This window comes from Nilaparvata lugens, chromosome 2 (genome assembly GCF_014356525.2).
Source record: "Nilaparvata lugens isolate BPH chromosome 2, ASM1435652v1, whole genome shotgun sequence".
NCBI lineage: Eukaryota > Metazoa > Arthropoda > Insecta > Hemiptera > Delphacidae > Nilaparvata > Nilaparvata lugens.
In genome coordinates this window covers 10184482-10204749 of record NC_052505.1, presented here as the reverse complement: position 1 = coordinate 10204749, position 20268 = coordinate 10184482, and the positions used below count along the sequence as shown (strand labels likewise).

Sequence of the window (20268 nt, the reverse complement as noted above, 5' to 3'; positions counted from 1 at the left end):
CAGTAATCAACAGCTCCACATCAAACTCGGACATCGCGTGATGACAGGTGTCAAAGTCAAGTCAACAACTGACAAGTCAACAAGTGTCAACTGGAGAAGTGAGTGAGAAAGCCCAGTGCTGCCATAATGCGAAAAGCATAACCATTGTACCAACTATTCTAAATTATCGTACTGTATTTCGTGAAGCCATGCTTTGTTAAAGCCAGTTACTCAGAAAGCGTTTTTTTATTGTTCGATGTTTTGTCGTCCTTATGAATTCTGTTGAAGCAAACATATTGTTATTTAAGAAGTTGTGATGAACCTTTATAAACAATTCATAGAATTCTTAGAATTCATAGGAACGGTAAAAAATCAATTTTACGAAAATCGATGTACATGTAACTGGATTTAGAAGATCAATACGATAATGTTCTTTATCACAATTTAATCATAGAAATGTTAAGTGAAAACGTGGGCGCAAACCTTCTGCCATGAGGAGACAAATAAATTTATGAAAAGCTTGATAGCTTGAATAGTGATCTGATATTTGTTACACGTTTTTATTCTAAGACATAATATGTCTTAGACTAATTTTTAATGTTTCTTCAATCGGCAGGAAAACTTTGGTTTTTCAAAGTTATCTTACTCCTTATTTTAGGGTATTTTCAGAAATCAAGATAAATAACCTACCAAATTTCCTACACGAATACAGTGTAAGTTGTATTATAATAGCTAGAGTACTTACGTACTGTATAGTACAGTACCTGTTCGTTTTTACCGTATAATTATATGATAATAGAAAGCTTTATTAAAAACAGCCATAACTTCCTTGTTTTCGGATATTTTCGAAAACGGGACTTACGCTGTAAAGAATTTGGGGTCGCTGAATCCAAATCCGAAATCAGAAATCTTCTATCTATATTTTTAAGGAAGTTAGACTTTGAGAAAAAAGTGGTGAGTCATACTTTTCGCAAACGGCGGCGTAGTTGTTAGATCTTGCCTCTGCTTGCCTCGAGGGGAAAAGACGTGACAAAACGAGGTTCCTGGATAGGAGTCACCATGTGAAAGACACGATTTGACTCAATGTACTTCGACAAAAAAACGAGAACACTGTTCAGTGTTCAAGTTGCACGTCTCCTATCGTGTGAAAGAGGCCTAATAGAGGCTAGAGTTGATCATGAATAATAAATTGAATGAATTCCACATACCGGTAGCGCCAAGATTACAGTATCCATTTCAGGATCCCTGCTCGTTAACTAACTAATTCATAACTAATTGTAATTGTCCATCTACACATAGTTTCTGTTTGTACACACCTTGAGCGATAATTTTACAAACCGCTCCGCAGCCTTGAATATGAATTCAATATAATTTTTATGAGTTTTGAAGCTCGCTCATTTGCAATGAGTGAATCAAATTATAAATAGAATTCGACATTCTTGTTCTAGTAGTTGATTTATAGTACAATTTGAAGTTCGACTCCACTGACAAACTTTATGTCCACACAATAATTAAGATTTGACTCCACTGATTCCATTGTCAAAATTTATATCCTCACAATTAATCCTATTATTGCTTTATTGCCAAAACTCGTTCGAATTAGATGAATACAAGCCATAAAAAGAGTACTTCTAAACTACCGCTTCGGAAACTATACCTTTTGAAACTATATCATAGATTCAGGATAAAACTATTTTGTTAGAGTAGGAAGTGTAGGAAATCTGATTCGTCGCTTAGGCTCAAAACTCTCAATAAATGATTTCTGTCTTCTTCTCTTGGATTCTTGAATCAACCTGAGTTAGGGTCGAAACATAGAGTGGAGCGACGAAGGTAGACTGTAGCAGAGAGGAAAGCTGAGAGTGTTGGAAATTGCATATTATTATGCTGTATGTAAATGTCTTCGCTCACTTTTATCTTATCTTCTACCCTACCTTTCCGAGTCTACAATATTCTGACACATTTGAGTACGGCACATTACTTTTCAATAATCTTAGCTACCTTCTCTAATTCTATCTACCTTTGCCGCTCCACTATGTTTTGACCCTGGGTAAGCTGTGTAAAATATGTGATGGCAAATTGAACTCTTCAAGTCTGAATAAAATAGAATCAGGTACCTACTTTACACATTTTGTGTGAATATTGATACCCCTTTCTGAAGCTGATACACAATTGAAGATTTTATGGAAATTATTTCATAGTTAGAAATAAAGAAACAGTTTGAATTTAGTACGGTAGGTACAAATATTTATTTCATACCTGTATCAATTTATAGTCTTAGTAGGCCTACTGTTTTACTAAACTGAATTGAACCAGGAACTCCAAGCATTTTGTGCAAATTGTTTGTACGTCTAGATCTGGAATACTCAAACCCGGTTGCTGAAAAGCCTCTCCAATTTCAATCATGGTTAAATCCATGAGAATCAATCAGAGAACAATATTTTTGAAAAGAAGGATTCTCTGATTGGTTCTCGTGGAATTCATCATGGTTAAAATTAGACAAGTTTTTGTGCAACTGGCAGTTAGTTATCAGTTAACTCGATGAAATTTTATTAAAACATTATGGAATTTTCAAATCAAAATCTACTGTAGATCTGACCAAGGTACCTAGAATACATTGTATTCTAGGAACATTGGATCTGACTTTAATAAAACCACTAACCTTATATCATAGAGAAACAATAGCGTTGGCTATTCGTATGGCTTTTGTTATGTACTATCTACTTATGCTACTGTTTCTCTTTGCTTATATGCAATAATACAATCCAAACATCCGGTTGCACAAAAGTCGGTTAACTTTTAATCCCAATTAAATGCCATGAGAATCAGCCAGAGAGGCATTCTTCTCATAAACCCTCCTCTGATTGGTTCTCTTTGAATTCAATCATGATTAAAATTTAACTGGCTTTTGTGCAAGCGGGCAAAAAAGCTTCACATTATGTAATTAAACACATCACATTACGGTATCATACCAGTTAAATATCAATATTTGGTGACACGATAAAAGTTGCATCCTCAATATACAGGAAGAACTTATTAGATTAACATAAGATATGTGGGATATGTGTTCAGGAATAATGGTTTTCTTTATTTTATGGAGTAATTTATTTCCACAAGAATTTTTCAGTTGAAAATTTATGTCAAGAATATTTAGGTGACAATCAATTTAGAAGATATTGACTACGGTACTAGTGATTTGGTTTTCTTGAGAATGTGTTTTGGATCATAGTTATAAAACTTCTGGTCCAAATAAATGAAATTTAAAACAACAATGTTCAATGTCTTATTCAGCGCCTGAAGAAGGGGTATGGGTAACCGTATGGGACAGCTGCATAGGGGTAGGCTCCGTAGGGATAGGCGGCGTAAGGATAGGCGGCATACGGATACGGATGTGCTCCGTACGGATGGGCGAGGTAGACGGCTTCGGATCCCTGCAGGGACTCTTTGGCTGCATCAGCTGCAGCTGGGGCTGCTTCAGCTGTGGTGATTGGCTGGGCTGGTTTGTTTTGAGCCATGGCAAGGCCGACTAGCAGAAGAGCGAAGATGACAACCTGAAACCAAGTTTGAGCTTTTTTATTAATTTATTCATAGACAATACATACAATCCATGTCATTCATCATTTTAACAGAGGAAACTTTATCTGTTATATTTATATCATGGTAGGTGGAACATCCAATCTCCTATGAGGTCTATACGTTATAATGGCAGTGTTTGAGCAATGGTATTGCTATCCTTGTCTATCAATCAATAAAGCAGATAGCGCTATCTCTTTCTTGCTTTGTTCTGTTGCCAGATTGACTTTTAACAATGTAAAATTAATTATTAATTAATGGAATATTTCATCTTAATCATGAAACTTCATTATGCAATTATTGAAAAATATAATTTCTTGCTCAATAAAATAAAATTAATTTCTTTAAACGAGAATGAACAGTTAATATTACATGAATAAACCTGTATCAGCTACCGTCTATAGAAGGCATTGACAAGACAGAGGATCGGCAACGTTGTTCTGCTATCTTTCTCTACTGCCATTATAACGTGGACCTCACTATAGTAAGAGATTCTCACGAACAAAATGCAATATACGAATTGTGTTATTCAAATTCATTCGTTTTATTTCGGACAAAATTTATTATTTATTCTTATTCTAATAACAACGTCTATGATAATTTGATTGAGACCTAATAGACTATATTTTTATTACTGTAGATTCTTTTTGAAGCTCTCAACTCTTTCAATAGACGGGTAATCATTGTTCAAGAAGTCATTGAAATATAAGCAAGGCCTTAATTTTTTTAAGATGCAAACAGAACGAGTGAGTCGCGGATTAGCTTTGAGTTACAATCGATGCCATTTTATTTATCAGATTGCAAACATAAAAACATTTGAATGACATCGTGCTGAAACGCAATCAAGACTTATCCGTTCTGTCCACTCCCATGCTATACAATTTGTTAGATTGGAGATATGGAAATATTTCAATTCTCAGATTAGAGATATGGAAATATTTCAATTCTCAGATTAGAGATATGGAAATATTTCAATTCTCAGTTCTCAGTAGCCTATTCAGTTCTCTCTGGAGGTCGAACGCGACCTAAACTGAATGCTAAACATCGAACCGTTCATCCAAACTTCTGACCGTTCTGTTCGTATCTTACAGGACGACTCTACTCATCAATATGACAATTCCACTCAGGTCTACATTTCATGAAAAACAAGTCTATCTCGAATATTGAATGGATTTTCACTGAAGTATGAGTGAATTTTTTTAATTGAAAAATTGAATTGAAACTTTCATTGATAATGATGATTTCTGCTTAACGTTTATATATTGACTTCCAGTGTTAGGTAAATCTTGATCTCTCTAGTGGTGGATCTACTTGGATAAGTTCCGAAGTCCAAACAGCCAGATAAATTACAATAGAATAGATTACATTATAGTATCGTATCACATGAGAACGCTAAACATTACTGTAGTGCTGATTATGGTGCTACGAAACTACTATTCATCTGAGTTCGGCAATAAGAAAGCTATCCAATTCGGGATCAGTGGAATGTTTCAGCTTCACAGTCAGATTCAGGAATAATGGTTTTCTTATTTTATGGAGTAATTTATTTCCACAAGAACAGAGAATTTTTCAATTTTTCAGTTGAAAATTTATGTCAAGAATATCTAGGAGACAATTAATTTAGAAGATATTGACTACGGTACTAGTGATTTGGTTTTCTTGAGAATGTGTTTTGGACCATAGTTATAAACTTCTGGTCCAAATAAATGAAATTTAAAACAACAATCTTCAATGTCTTATTCAGCGCCTGAAGAAGGGGTATGGGTAACCGTATGGGACAGCTGCGTACGGGTAGGCTCCGTAGGGATAGGCGGCGTAAGGATAGGCGGCATACGGATACGGATGTGCTCCGTACGGATGGGCGAGGTAGACGGCTTCGGATCCCTGCAGGGACTCTTTGGCTGCATCAGCTGCAGCTGGGGCTGCTTCAGCTGCGGTGATTGGCTGGGCTGGTTTGTTTTGAGCCATGGCAAGGTCGACTAGCAGAAAAGCGAAGATGACAACCTGAAACCAAGTGTGAGCTTTTTTATTAATTTATTCATAGACAATACATACAATCCATGTCCTTCATCATTTTAATAGAGGAAACTTTATCTGTTATATTTATATCATGGTAGGTGGAACATCCTATCTCCTATGAGGTCTATACGTTATAATGGCAGTGTTTGAGCAATGTTATTGCTATCCTTGTCTATCATTCAACAAAGCAGAAAGCGCTATCTCTTTCTTGCTTGGTTCTGTTGCCAGATTGACTTTTAACAATGTAAAATTAGTTATTAATTAATGGAATATTTCATCTTAATCATGAAACTTCATTATGCAATTATTGAAAAATATAATTTCTTGCTCAATAAAATAAAATTAATTACTTTAAACGAGTCATTGATTGTAGTAAATTTTCATAATTTTTTAAGAGAAAGTTTGAAATGTATGTAGCAGAAAAAATGATAAGATGAGAATATCAAATTTATTGTTCCAAGATCTAAATTATTGTACCCAAATTGTACTTTCTCATTCTCTGCCTTCAATGCTATTATTTTCAACATGAACTACAGTGAAGTAGGACTATCAATAACCCTGCAATTCCACACAGTGCACCATTCAAATATATTATTTATTTTATTTTTTTACAAGAAAGCTTCTGACTGGGAGAGAAAAAGTGAATACTACTTGTACTTCTTGTTTATATAATATGCTTCTATTAATCCTGTCGTACCCACGACAAGAGCAATATTATTATAATCATAATTATTAGGAATAATAATAATAATAATAATAATAATAATAATGATAATGAGAATGCTCAGAAGACCAGAGGCGAGAAAATCAGAAAATACCAAGAGCTATCATTTGAGCTGAAGGAAATGTATGGGTTGAATACAGTGAGAGTACTTCCAATAATTGTAATAACAGTCTTGTTTGTTTGTTTGTTTGTTTGTTTGCCTGATACTCAAGTCGGTTGTGGAGATTTGTCGAAGTGTTGACTTGGTAGACAAAGTGATGAAGAGAATGCAAAAATCTGTCCTCCTTGTCACTGCACGTATTGTGCGTATGTTCATAAAATAGTCAATCAGTGTTATAAAGATGAAAGGAAAGTTGCATAAAAGTGCCCTTTCTTTGAAAATATATCCGCAAGAGCGTGCTCATAGAAGGAATAATAATAATAATAATAAAGTATTCCTATAGGAATAATTTTTGTATGAAAAATTTATTTACCCACAGATAATCAAGTTTGACTTCACAAACTCATCAAATAACTGGAAAAGTGTGTACTTAGAAAGTACTTGAATTTCCAGACGGCAATTGATTCCAAACGAAATAAAACTAAAAATTGGGTTGGACACATAAGTACTTTGTTGTATTATAAGTAGTAATTTTTCCAATTTGTGCAAGATAGCTGAATTTCCAATAGCCAATTGATAAAATATTGACAGATCATTTGAGAGAAAATTGTTATAATGAAGAATTTCGAGAAAATAGTAAATATTTTACTCACCATTGACTTGGTCATTATGATAGAGTTGAGAGTGTCGTTGCAGTGAGGTAAGCAGGGCACAAACGAAATCTTGTTGGAGTTGAGTCGGGTTGCATATTTATAGGAGACGGAGTCCGGTTGAAGAAAAAGGCGGGATGGACACACTCCCATCCTCCGCTCTGGGGTCTGGACTTGGACTCTGCCCACCGACTTTTCTCCCACTTGTCAGCTTAAAACGGACAACATTATTGGTTTTGGTTTGGTGATATTACGTGACGATTATCGAAATTCATTGCTGACCTTTCCTCTGAACAAAGGAAAATTAATGTGACAGTTTTCCACTTTGTAAATAGACTAACAATCAATTAATTGTCCAATGGTTGCGAGGCCATCGTCAGTACAGCACAGGTACAGAGCAAAATATGGCATTAATTATAATAGTTTAAGACGAAGGTTTATAGATACTAATGACCGATTCTTTAAGCAGTCAGTAAAGCTACAGTAACGCATATAGAGCAGGTTTTGTGAATCAAAAGGGAAGATTTAGAACGGTTCAATCTGAAATGTAAAATTCTAGTTAGTCCAACCAAATTTGATCTATACACTAAAGTCCCGCAAACACACATCGATTTTTGTTCGTACAGTATTTTTCGCCACACTTGGATGTAATGAGCTGGTTTACGTGCGTCATATGGAGGCCGAAAGTGATTGTTTTCCGACCAGGCCGGTAAAACTTTACGGCCCTAGGGCTGTAAAATGACCTTGAATAACAGCTGATCGTGTCCGATCTCACAAAAATCATAGAGATAATCTCATAACGACTGTAATAATCTATATAATTATGTATCGTGAATCGCGGTATCATGTCTATAATATATTTTATGAATTACTGTTTCATAATTTAATATTTATTATTGTGTTTTTGATATCAAACAATAGAATACGATGATATCTCCATAGCCTCAACAATATAATGTTGGCTGCATTGTCCATTGTCAGAAAGGTAAGTATCGCAAGTCTTTAAAAGTGAAGAATCGAATTTGAAATCAAAGTACAATAATTGTATCAATATTTAAAAGTGAGGTAGAGTAATAATTGTTTCTTTTTTATTATCGAATTCCACTTCTTAATGCAATACAATCAACAATAATAATAGGAAAATACAGCAGAGATCTAAAGTTTAAGGTAAGCCTACTGGTGAAACTCAGCCTTGACTGAAAAATTCCTAGTATTTTTTCCGTAATTCATGATTAAAACTTTTAGATAATTTTTCTTCAATATCAAACCATATAGAGAAAACATTAGGCCCACTAAAGATTGAATCTTATTTATTTTTTAATTTCTTATATATTGGGAAGTTTTTTTTTGGGTGGCGAAAAATAGCGTTCACACCTTGGGCAAAAATGTATTTCCGGCTCTCAATCTTTTCTAGTCCTCGGCCTACGGCCTCGGACTTAAAAACCGATTTCGAGCCGGAAATATCTCATTTTTGGCCCTAGGTGCGAAATATACTATTGCCGTCCTTATAAATTCTATATAATTGAACAGATGATTTCAAACAGATGATCTTTGTCAAGTTTCGTTTAATCTGATAGAATTCATCAGATTTGCACTCGCTCAAAAAGAATTTCAGTATTACTGTAAAACTACAGTATTACACATTACAGAACGGTATTACCTTGAATGTGATCTTCACCATTTTTTTTCTAAAGAGCGTAAAATCAGTTTTTCCTAACAACTCTCTGGGAAATATTCTCAATGTAAAAACAGCCTCATATATATCACGAATGAGGAGTCGAGAATTAAAATGTATCCACATTAGCAATAAGGCTTGTTATTTATCAACTTTCTTTCATTATTTATCATCATCCTGTAAACTGTATATTTTATAATCAACATGATTTTCCCAGATCTTAATTATTGATTACAATCTGTAAGGATATTTCATACAAACATACAAAAGAAACCCACAAACGGATACGACTCGAGGCACTTAGTAAGAACTACACTTCGCTCGTTCAATTTATATGAAATAAGAAATACATAAAGTAGAACTTCATGAGAAAAAAAACCGAAACGAATATGTGAACATTTCCACTGATGTAAATATAATGTTAATTAAATAACATTGATGAATTCTGATTATTCTCTTATTCTTATAATCCTATACTATTAAACGAGCAACTTCTGTTTAGATGTTTGGATGTTTATATGTTTGTATTTCATATTGATATGGAGAAATATCCTTAATTATTGATGACAATCTGTTTCTAACAGTAACAGAGAGCGATTAGCGGCCAGAACGGTGTAAGGAGGATATAGATATAGATATCCACTTATACGAGTATATCTATAGCCTCCTAAGACCACTGAAACTTGAAACTACTGACCACTCTCTATATGAACACCCTACATAATGTGACGGCAAATATTATACGCAAATCTGATGGAACAAACTATTATGAAGAAATTTTTTCCTAGGTTCAACAGTTAAGTTATATTCATCATTTTTTCATCGTGATTACAAACTATATTCAGTTCGAACGAGATTGAATAATCGTTTCTAGGTTTGGATGCAAGAGGTTCTTTGCGATGATGAAAAAATAGCTAGTTAACTAATGATGAAAATCAGTCTCTCATTTTCGTATATTCAATTTATAGCCCTGGAATAGCCCTGCAATTTGAAGTTCTATTCCACGAGTGCCAAAACTAGAACGAAAACAGGTTGGGCTCTGTTGAAGCGTTGATATTTCATAGCTCACAAAAATGTTATAGCCTCATTATATTCTCTCACTTTATTGCCTGGATGAAATGGAAATTGTCCATCTCACTAAATCGTTACAACATAACTTACCTGTGAAAAATAAATCGGGATTTCATTCTAATCCCTGAGCACGAACTGGGTCACCGCTTGATCCACAATCGTAATTAATACAAGCCGTGTTCATTATTGAGTGGTTGTGATTGACTTTAAAGGGATTGCATTTCTTCTAGCCAAACATATCAAATTTGACAGTAAAAAATGGTGGACAACTATTTTCTGCGTACCTCACTAATATCCCAAACTGACTGGATTCAAATGACCTATTATTTGTAAAACTCTCTGTCATTAATATACTCACTAATAATAATAACTTTTAAATAATATTGTTTGCTTCCCCAAAACGATTTCAGCAGTACATTTACTATTGTTTCTGTCTGTATTTTCTCATATTGAAAATCATTGAATTCATTCATTTCCATATTGAAGAACGAGTAGATATTTTGATATCATTCTGACAAAATAATAATGTACAATAATTGTTCATACAACTGAACTCTCTTGAAAATTCACAAATAGAATTATCGATTTGGTTGATGGTAATAATATTACTCTCTCTTTAATTGAATTTTGATTCACTCACCCAAGTCTCTAACTTCTCTCTCTCAATTCGAGTTCATCATTTAGACTCCCAAATATTGTTGAATGATGGTGTTTGAAAAATTTATTTGATTCTACTAGATTGTTCGAGTCCAAGTTTTACAGTATTCTTGATTGCGATTATTGCTCCTATTTACTTTGAAGACAGAGCAACAGTTACAAACTTCACATTTTTGAAACAATCAGTAATAGCATTGTAAAAATGAGTGAGGTCCATAACAATTATCAAGATCCTTGTTTCTGATAAAAGGTACTGTAAGAGAAATAGAAGACCAATTTTTTTGTGACTGCAATTTTTATTGTGAAACAAAATAAGCGAGAAAAACCGGAGTGTCTGGATTATTGGAGTACCTGGACAATTTGATTGAGTTCTATTGAGTTGATAGTGAAGACTGATGTGGCCTGTAGATGAAGTTTACCCGGAATACAGACTGGATGAAGATGTTCATCTGTAGTAGTACGGGTAGGCAGAGTAGGGGTAGGCTCCATAGGGGTAGGCGCCATAGGCTGATGCGTAGGGGTATGCAGAGTAGGCGTATGGGTGGACTCCATAGGCTCCATAAGGATAAGCTCCATAAAAGGTAGCGGCTTCGCCCTTCAGTGTCTCCTTCTGTTCAGCGGCCTGAGCAATGGCAAACAGGGCCACTACAAGGAGGACAAAAGCTGCCTGTCAACGAAACAAAACAAGAAATTATCAAATAATTGATAATCAAATTGATAAAAGTGTACAGATTAATTATTAATCATTTATTGTATGGCAAATAAATGATCTGATCTGATTTATTTCCAAATCATTCAAGTAATATTATCCTTTGAACACTGCTACGTAACTCTATAATCAGTGAGCAGGAAATCAAATTGTTTTGAAATTTTATCAATATAAATAAACTGATTCTTCGAATTTCAGTTTTTTAAATCAACAATCAAATTTAATTTACAAACAGCGCCACCAAAAGGATAAAAAAAGCTGCCAGCACAAAAATACGAAAATCAACTTGAATTCAATATTCAATCAAACCAAGTGCATTTCATTGCTAACTAGTGAGCCTCCGGGCTGGAGAACTCGCTCATGAACTGATTTTGAAATTCTTAACTTTGTAATGATTGTGAAAATTATAATGATTGGTATCATAACTCTATTTATACTAACTTATTAATTATTTACATTTGCGAGATAGACAGTTTTGGATTAATTTTGTTGTTTCTCTCCCATGCAATCATTGTTTTGATTTTGTTCAAGTGTGAATAGAGCAAATAAATAAATATATGAAGTTATATTATATGTGAATTAATAGAACTTCAAGTCCATTCCATATGTGCTTTAATATAATAAAGATTTGTAATGTGAATTCTTATCAATATCAATAAATTATTCTAATCAGCAATCAATATTCTAAAGTTGAGAATCATCAGTATCAGCTCAATAATAACAACAATGTTACATTAGTGAAATATGACCAAATATTAGAGGAAGCTTCATAGGTTAATCTGTATGGGTGATGGGTATAGCTCCTTTCTTGGAAAATGATTATGGTGAATAATCTTCTCATTAACGTTGAGTTGATGGAGTAGATAGTTGTAATAGTAGATAGTAATATAATAGCCCGGTTGCACAAAAGCCGGTTAAATTTTAATCGTGATTAATTTCACGAGAACCAATCAGGGAAGGCGTTCTTGAAAAGATTAATTCTCGTGGAATTAATCAGTGTTAAATTTTAACCAGCTTTTGTGCAACCGGCACATAGAGTAACAAATCTAACTCAACATCATTCATGTTTAATGCTTCCTCAACAATACTACAAGCACAACGAAATGTATTTTATTTTAATGAAACAATGGGAAAACGGAAAAGCCTGAAAAACTGAATAAAATTCCAAACAAATTATTACAATAACTAAAAAGAGGATTTCATAGTTTTGAGATTGGATAAGATCTAAGATAAATACAAGAAAAGAACATTCAAGTTGATGCTTCTTCATTTCTAAACTGTAGATGTTTAATCTTCTACTTCTCTATGGAATCACCATTGGAGAAAAATGTAATAAAATCTGGAGGGGAGTTGCAATGATAGATTTTTTAACTATCGCAATTAACAGCAATTGCTAATTAAATTGTCAGTTCACAAAAGTCAAAAGTTTAAAAGTCAGTTCACAATGTGAATCTATTCGTAGGCTATATTATGATGGAAACTGATAGAAACTGTGGGAGAATGGTTTGAATGGTCTCTGACCGACTATAGGTCCATATGGGCGATCAACAAATGTTTGTATACTATGCTTGTTTTGCTGAATGAAGAATTTGATTTGAATAATATTGGGACTCTACTGATATTATTAATATATTGACTTTACTAGTAAGGTAAGAAAAAATCTGCGATCAAAAGTAGAAAACTATATTATTATATTAGTCCACTTTATTTGACATTCGTGGCAGATTTCCTAAGAAAACGCTTCATTTTGAAAGTTGGATGAATTCTAAAAATTTTATGAACAATCTGATATTTATAAGATTGTTCTAGAAGAAGAGATCAGGGATGATATCAGTGAATAATAATTATGTTGATTGGAGATGGAGGAGTATTATTATGAGTATGATGGCGACATGAGCTCTAGTGCGTGGGTAATGAGCCGGATAATGATGAGAGATGAGTTAACCTACAGCCTTCGGTGGGCTCCGAATCACCAAACAGTGAGAAACAAGAGAAATGTAGAAGGAAGAAACAAAACAGTGGATTGAGTGTGTAGATTTCAAGTTCAATACTTACGACTGCCTTCATGTTGATTGGGATGGTAGCGTAGTAAGTGGTCGAACTACTTGTGTCTCCCAGTCTGAGACACTGCAGATTTATAGCTATCCAAAATAGGAAGAAGTCGGCCGAATTGCATTGACGAATTGGGAGGCCTTGACATCTAAGCCGCGGTCCGGGTGGACTTGTTTCATATCACATTGTTTTTGCATACAAGAATGGATGCAGCACAGCGCTCGCCCACCTACCTTGAATAACTCGACAATTCGGAGAAAAAAGTTCAAGTTTGAAGTTACACTTGGAATAAAATGTTGAATCAATGCACGCAAACTTCGATGGCCAGTACCTATCCATCTTTTTTTGTTGGGTTGATTCAGTTCACCAGTTACACCCATCAATATTTAACTTTATTCCAAAAAAATAAACAATCCCAAAAATCAAATAAATTGTTTCCTAAATTCTAATATGTGTTCCTTGTAGGCTATACCCTGTGTGGGGACACTTGAATATATTATACAGAGTGAGTCATATGTATGAGAACCCTTCAATAAGTTGGTGACTGTTGATATAATACTGTAACTTTCAGGGTGAGTTATTGGTCAAATACTCTATCTTTTGACGTACAAATGAATTTTAACCTCTCATCAGGGGGTGACTTGGGGGTTGTAACTCGATTATTTTAAATGTAAACACCCATTGTGTGGTACATCATTTTAAATGCGTTTTTAAAAGAATAAAGTTGGCATCGATAAAAATGTTCTATGATACTTTTATCCAAAATGGCGGCTGATTTGGCGGTAGGGTATTTGACCAGTAACTTATCCTGAAAGTTACAGTATTATATTTACAACAGTCTCCAATGTATTGAAGAGTTCCCATACATATGACTCACTCTGTATAATAAAATATTAATATATAATTTAAATATTATCTATATAATGAAGAACATAATAATTGAATATGATATCATATTGAAATAAATCAATATGCCGATTCCTCATCATTCTTGCACACATTCATATTTACACACATATTGCTGTGATTATTATAGTCCAATAAATTCAGTCATTTTCAGTGGATTTTTCCGTAAGTGACTTGTACCTTAAAGGATTAAAATACTAACGCCTGATTATTCAAAACTCCAGGTACACAAACATTGTTCCAGGCGATATCCTTGACATTGACTGATATGGTTTATACAATATTTTTTCAAAATGTAGTGTTTGATTTGAGAGAAATACAATTCTAACTCAATGCACAGCTACGTCATTTAACACTCTTGTACAAAGGCAGAACCAGGATATATTTCAAGCAGGAAGAGGATTTATCCAGAATCTTTTACAGAAGGAAACCCAAGACAGGATCAGGTAATCGAGGGTTCAGGAGAGGAAGGTGAAGGAGAAGGAGAAGGAGGAGGAGAAGGAGAAGGGGGAGGAGAAGAAGAAGAAGAAGAAGAAGAAGAAGAAATTAGCGTCTATGAAAGAAAGTGGCAAGGCTGTTCTCTTATCTTTCTTCACTGTCATCATAACGAAGACCACACCATAGGGAAATAGCAACGTCGCAAATACAAGTGAACAGTTAGGAGAGAACAACAGGAGTCAACCTGTACCCCGCATAAACCTAACGCTGGACATTACTGCTATATTACAATCATTATGAAGGTCTGCTTTTTATCAAGAATGAGAAACTGAAATCTTTAAATGAAAATATCAATGTAGATTAATCTTGAAAGACAACATTATAAAGTTGTTTGGGCAATACAATCATTTTTTTTTCATTTAACTTTCCTTGCCCTATTACCATAGGTAAGGAAAGTATTGCATACCGGAAAAAATTAAGGTACCCCAATTTCTTAATTTCTATACGTTTCAAGGTCCCCTGAGTCCAAAAAAGTGGTGTGTGTGTGTGTGTGTGTGTGTGTGTGTGGTGTGTGTGTGTGTGTGTGTGTGTGTACACGATATCTCATCTCCCAATTAACGGAATGACTTGAAATTTGGAACTTAAGGTCCTTACACTATAAGAATCCGACACAAACAATTTCGATCAAATGCAATTCAAGATAGCGGCTAAAATGACGAAAATGTTGTCAAAAACAGGGTTTTTCGCGATTTTCTCGAAAATGGTTCCAACGATTTTGATTAAATTTATACCTAATATGATCATTGATAAGCACTATCAACTGCTACAAGTCCCATATCTGTAAAAATTTCAGGAGCTCCGCCCCATCTATGCAAAGTTTGATTTTAGATTTCCAATTATCAGGTCTCAGATATAATTTAAACGAAAAGTTGCGATTGAGCATGAAAATCTCTATAATTAATGTCTAGTAACATTTCCACCTAAAATTGAAAATAAGCTTGAAATTCGAGAAAATGTGATTATTCGATTGCAAACTGTTGGCAACTGTTGATTCTATTAAATCATTCACTATGAAGAGATGGCAGATCTCGTGTGTATCAAGCGTTATTGTCCTGTCACCAGCTGGCTCAGATCTTAGAATAGTAGACTTGAGTCTTACTAGCGTCAGGTGATAAATTTTCATAACGGCAAGGAAAGTTGTGTGAGTGCGCCACACCAGATTTTTTGTTGAAGGTCACCCCGACAGATCAGCTGAAGGTGAAATAATCAAGAAAGTGGAAAAGTGGAAAAGTCTTCTCTAGAGTGTAGCGAATGCCTGTACATCTGATGTATTATTAAATTTTCATTCTTGTTAAAAATTATCAATTATAATGTATTTGTCAAGAAAATGTATTTTCCATTGAATGAAAGATAGATTTCCATGATTGAGATTGGATATATTGTTAATAGAACGAGCGTTAGCGAAGTTCTCACTTTTGACTTACTGAAGGCCAAAGTCGTTTTCTGTCGGTTTGTATGTTCGACAAGAACTTTAGAGAGAATTGATCACTTGAACATCAATTCTTTGAACCTTTTTACAGGTCAAGTTCGTTGGATAACAAAATTGACTCACTACTTCGTCCTTTTTCAGGATATAAAAATAACATTGAAAGTGCAAAAAAAATGTGTTTTTATTTTATATTGAGTCAGCTGGAATTAATTGTATGCTATTTCTTTAACTTTTCCATTCATTTAAAAAAGCTGATGTTATTTTGGAGATATCACACAGACTGTCAGAGAAACAGACTTTATTTCAGCTGACACTAGATTTCAGCTGAATAATACACAACATTTATTTATAAGTTCTATATTAACTCGATTCCGTTAACGTTTGTCTGCCTGTCTGAAACATACACGTGATTAATACTAGGTACTACTTGTGATAGCAGTAACAAACTTTTTTATTCAAAGTGTTAAATTTGTGAGTAGAAGCTACTATTAGTGTTCACTAACATAATTTATTGATTATTCAATGTTTAGGTACTCATTCTTTTCATATTTCTATAATTTATAAGTATCTTCAAATGTTGAGGATATCATTGAAATCATTGAAACGGTTTGAGATATCGATGTGCGGGTTTCGCCATTAATTTTCCGTTGAAATTCTGTATCGGAAACATGTATCACATGACCACCTTCCCATTTGAAAAAATGGAGTTGGATTCGAAATGAAGTTGGATCCATATGACGGATCCAAGATGGCCGACAAAAGTTTTGAAGAGAAAGTATTTTTCAATTGGGATTATAGTCCCCTATACAGGAACTATATGAATATCATACTCGTAAAAGATCTCAGTGATCAATACAACAGTTCATGAGCGAGTTATTTATACCAGGGGTATCTAGTAATTTATACTAGTAGTTCTGTGAACAGTAGACCTCATGAAGTATTATCATCCACAAGTACCTAATTGAAACTATATACCTTATGGAAATACAGCAATAGACTGGCTTCTCCACACATCTGTGTAATCACTTGTCAGCTGATTTGAAATGCAAAATTTCCAAAAACCTTGTATATACGTCGACGCGCAATTAAAAAAGGATCATACCTGTCAAATTTCATGAAAATCTATTACCATGCTTCGCCGTAAATGCCCAACACATAAACATATAAACATATAAACATGTAAACATGTAAACATGTAAACATGTAAACATATAAACATATAAACATAAACATATAAACATATAAACATATAAACAATAAACATATAAACATATAAACATATAAACATATAAAATATAAACATATAAACATATAACATATAAACATATAAACATATAAACATATAAACATATAAAATATAAACATATAAATATATAAACATTTAGACATTCAAACATTTAAACATTAAGAGAAATGCCAAACCGTCGACTTGAATCTTAGACCTCACTTCGCTCGGTCAATTAATTTCTACATTGTCATATAAACAATCTGGCAAGAGCTGGAAAAAGATAGCTCAATCTGTTATCAAAATAGCCACTGGTGGCTCTAAGCCAGTGTCTAGACCACTAGACCACGGCTCCTCCACAGAAAAAAAACTGTATAAATCGAAGGACCCCCCCCTCTCAGGTCGTTCAGTGGAGGCTTTTCACATTTCTTAGCAGTTCAGACTACCAGGGCCGCAGAACACACTACTTGCTGTGGTGAAGTCCTAGTTAGTAGTAGAGAAAGATAGGAGAAAAGTGTTGCCGATTTTCTGCCATGTCTCTGTCTTCTCTAGAATGTAGCTGATACCTGTACATCTGATGTTACTAGTAGCTGATATTACTAGTAGTTATGTGAACAGTAGACCTCGCGCAGTGAAAAACCACAGCCTCCTCTTATATTGTCCATCAGAGTAAATCCTGTCTGTATGTCATGTCGGCGAGATATCGGTGTGAAAACGGCTAATGGTTGTTGGGGTTGGTGTATCAAAAATGCTAGCATCAAAAGCTAATCTCCCTCAAGACATACTGGCAACAGGACAGCCCGAGTTCAAAGCAGAGAAAGGTCGAGAGACAATACTATGTTATTTTAGTTATAAATTGCACGCAATCAATAGTTCATTCAATAGTGCATAAAAATTGCATTCAATAAGGCATGCAATTAATAGTCCACACAGCAGCTGATTTTCCACCAAGTTACATTGAGATATTGAATTGCATGCGTCATGGCATGCAATTTATAATCCACTCGATAGCTGATTTATGATGAATAATTCTATAGTCTGATTTTTACTTTCCTTGCCCTATTACCATAGGTAAGGAAAGTATTGTTTTCCGAAAAAAATAAGGTACCCCAATTTCCAAATTTCTATACATTTCAAGGTCCCCTGAGTCCAAAAAAAGTGGTTTTTGGGTATTGGTCTGTATGTATGTGTGTGTGTGTGTGTGTGTGTGTGTGTGTGTGTGTGTGTGTTGTGTGTGTGTGTGTGTGTGTGTGTGTGTGTGTGTGTGTGTGTGTGTGTGTGTGTGTGTGTGTGTGTGTATGAGTGTATGTGCGTCTGTGTACACGATATCTCATCTCTCAATAAACGGAATGACTTGAAATTTGGAACTTAAGGCCCTTACACTATAAGGATCCGACACGAACAATTTTGATCTAATGCAATTTAAGATGGCGGATAAAATGGCGAAAATGTTGACAAAAACAGGGTTTTCCGCGATTTTCTCGAAAACGGCTTCAATGATTTTGATCAAATTTATACATAAAATAGTCATTGATAAGCTCTATCAACTGCCACAAGTCCCATATCTGTAATAATTTCAGGAGCTCCGCTCCATCTATGCAAAGTTTGATTTCGGATTCCCAATTATCAGGCTTCAGATACAGAAAATTTCGAGTGGAAAAGATTGAGCATTAGAATCTCTACAATTAATGTTCAGTAACATTTCCACCTAAAATTAAAAATAAGCTCGAAATTCGAGAAAATGTGATTATCCAATTGCAAAGTGTTGGCAACTGTTGATTCTATTAAATGATCCACTATGAAGAGATAACAGACCTCGTGTGTCTCCAGCGTTATTGCCCTGTCACCAGCTGGCTCAAATCTTTGAATAGTAGACTTGAGATGCGCGGAAATACTAGCGTCAGGTGATCAATTTTCATAACGGCAAGGAAAGTTGTGTGATTGCGCCACACCAGATTTTTACTCTAATATTGGCGTATGAAGGAGGCTCTTTTTCCTTTTATATTATCCTTGAAATTCAAAATTTCCAAAAACCTTGTTGTCGACACGCAATTTAAAAAGAAACATACCTGTCAAATTTCATGAAGATCTATTTCTGCGTTTATAAACATTCAAACATAAAAATAGAAATGTAAAACCGTCGACTTGAATCACCGTCTCACTTCGCTCGGTCAATTAACATTTTATTCTTGTTAAAAATGATTAATTATAATGTATCTGTCAAGAAAATGCATTTTTCATTGAATGAGTAATAAGTTTCCATAATTGACATTGAATATTTTGTTGATAAATTAAATTTCAACATTGTCAAATAACAATCTGGCAATGTTGCAGAGCTAGAGAAAAGCTCTCTACCTGCTTCATTGAATGATAGACAAGGATAGCAACATCAATGTTATATAAATTACCTATATTTCATTATTATTAAATGAGAATCCAAATTAAATGCTGTAGTTCACCCCGAAGACTTCTGCTGACCTATCAAGAAAAGTGCGTGTGGTCTACTGTTCACAGAACTACTAGTATAAGATTAATGTATTTCAAATGAATTACTGGAAGAAAGATAGCATACAACTGGAATAGGTTATGATTTAGCTGAAGTAATAGGTTATATTTTTGGCAAACAGTATTCAATTATCATTAATTCAGCATCTGAAATATATGTAGTAACTAGCCGTAAGGCTCGCTTCGCTCGCCATATCCGTCTAGCCAGGGGGCTCCGCCCCCTGGACCCCCGACTGGATCGTCCAAGAATGAGATCAGCAGGCTCGCTTCGCTCGCCTGCATTTTTCATTTGAGCATTTTTATCATATGTTAGGACGATCCAGTCAGGGTCTAGACTAAACGTTTGGCTAAACGGATATGGCGAGCGAAGCGAGCCTGACGGCTAGTAATATAATAAGGTATTCCCAGGAATAGCTCTGATTGAAGTAGCAGTGCCCAATCAATTTTTCCGCGATAAATGCATTTCAATCTTCAACTTGGTGCCAACCTAACAAAGTCA

General features: G+C 34.5%; 2 protein-coding genes across 3 annotated transcripts; both read right to left on the bottom strand.

Moving 5' to 3' along the window:
* Positions 1–3062: 3062 nt before the first annotated feature.
* Positions 3063–7662, bottom strand: LOC120349788. Of its 2 annotated transcripts, none has more exons than XM_039420516.1 (2): positions 7046–7380; positions 3063–3527 (listed from the first exon to the last, which is right to left on the bottom strand). In XM_039420516.1, the coding sequence occupies exons 1-2, from the start codon at positions 7193–7195 to the stop codon at positions 3264–3266; spliced, it is 414 nt and encodes a 137-aa protein (XP_039276450.1). In that variant the 5' UTR covers positions 7196–7380; the 3' UTR covers positions 3063–3263. The 2 variants fall into 2 exon arrangements, with proteins under 2 accessions (XP_039276450.1, XP_039276449.1); XM_039420515.1 differs by lacking the exon at positions 3063–3527 and adding an exon at positions 5071–5553 and having other exon boundaries at positions 7046–7662.
* A 3059-nt stretch (positions 7663–10721) lies between these two features.
* On the bottom strand, positions 10722–13536 carry LOC111052702 (cuticle protein 4.9-like). The gene is made up of 2 exons (XM_022339453.2): positions 13210–13536; positions 10722–11112 (listed from the first exon to the last, which is right to left on the bottom strand). The coding sequence occupies exons 1-2, from the start codon at positions 13219–13221 to the stop codon at positions 10891–10893; spliced, it is 234 nt and encodes a 77-aa protein (XP_022195145.1). The 5' UTR covers positions 13222–13536; the 3' UTR covers positions 10722–10890.
* Between the last annotated feature and the right edge of the window lie 6732 nt (positions 13537–20268).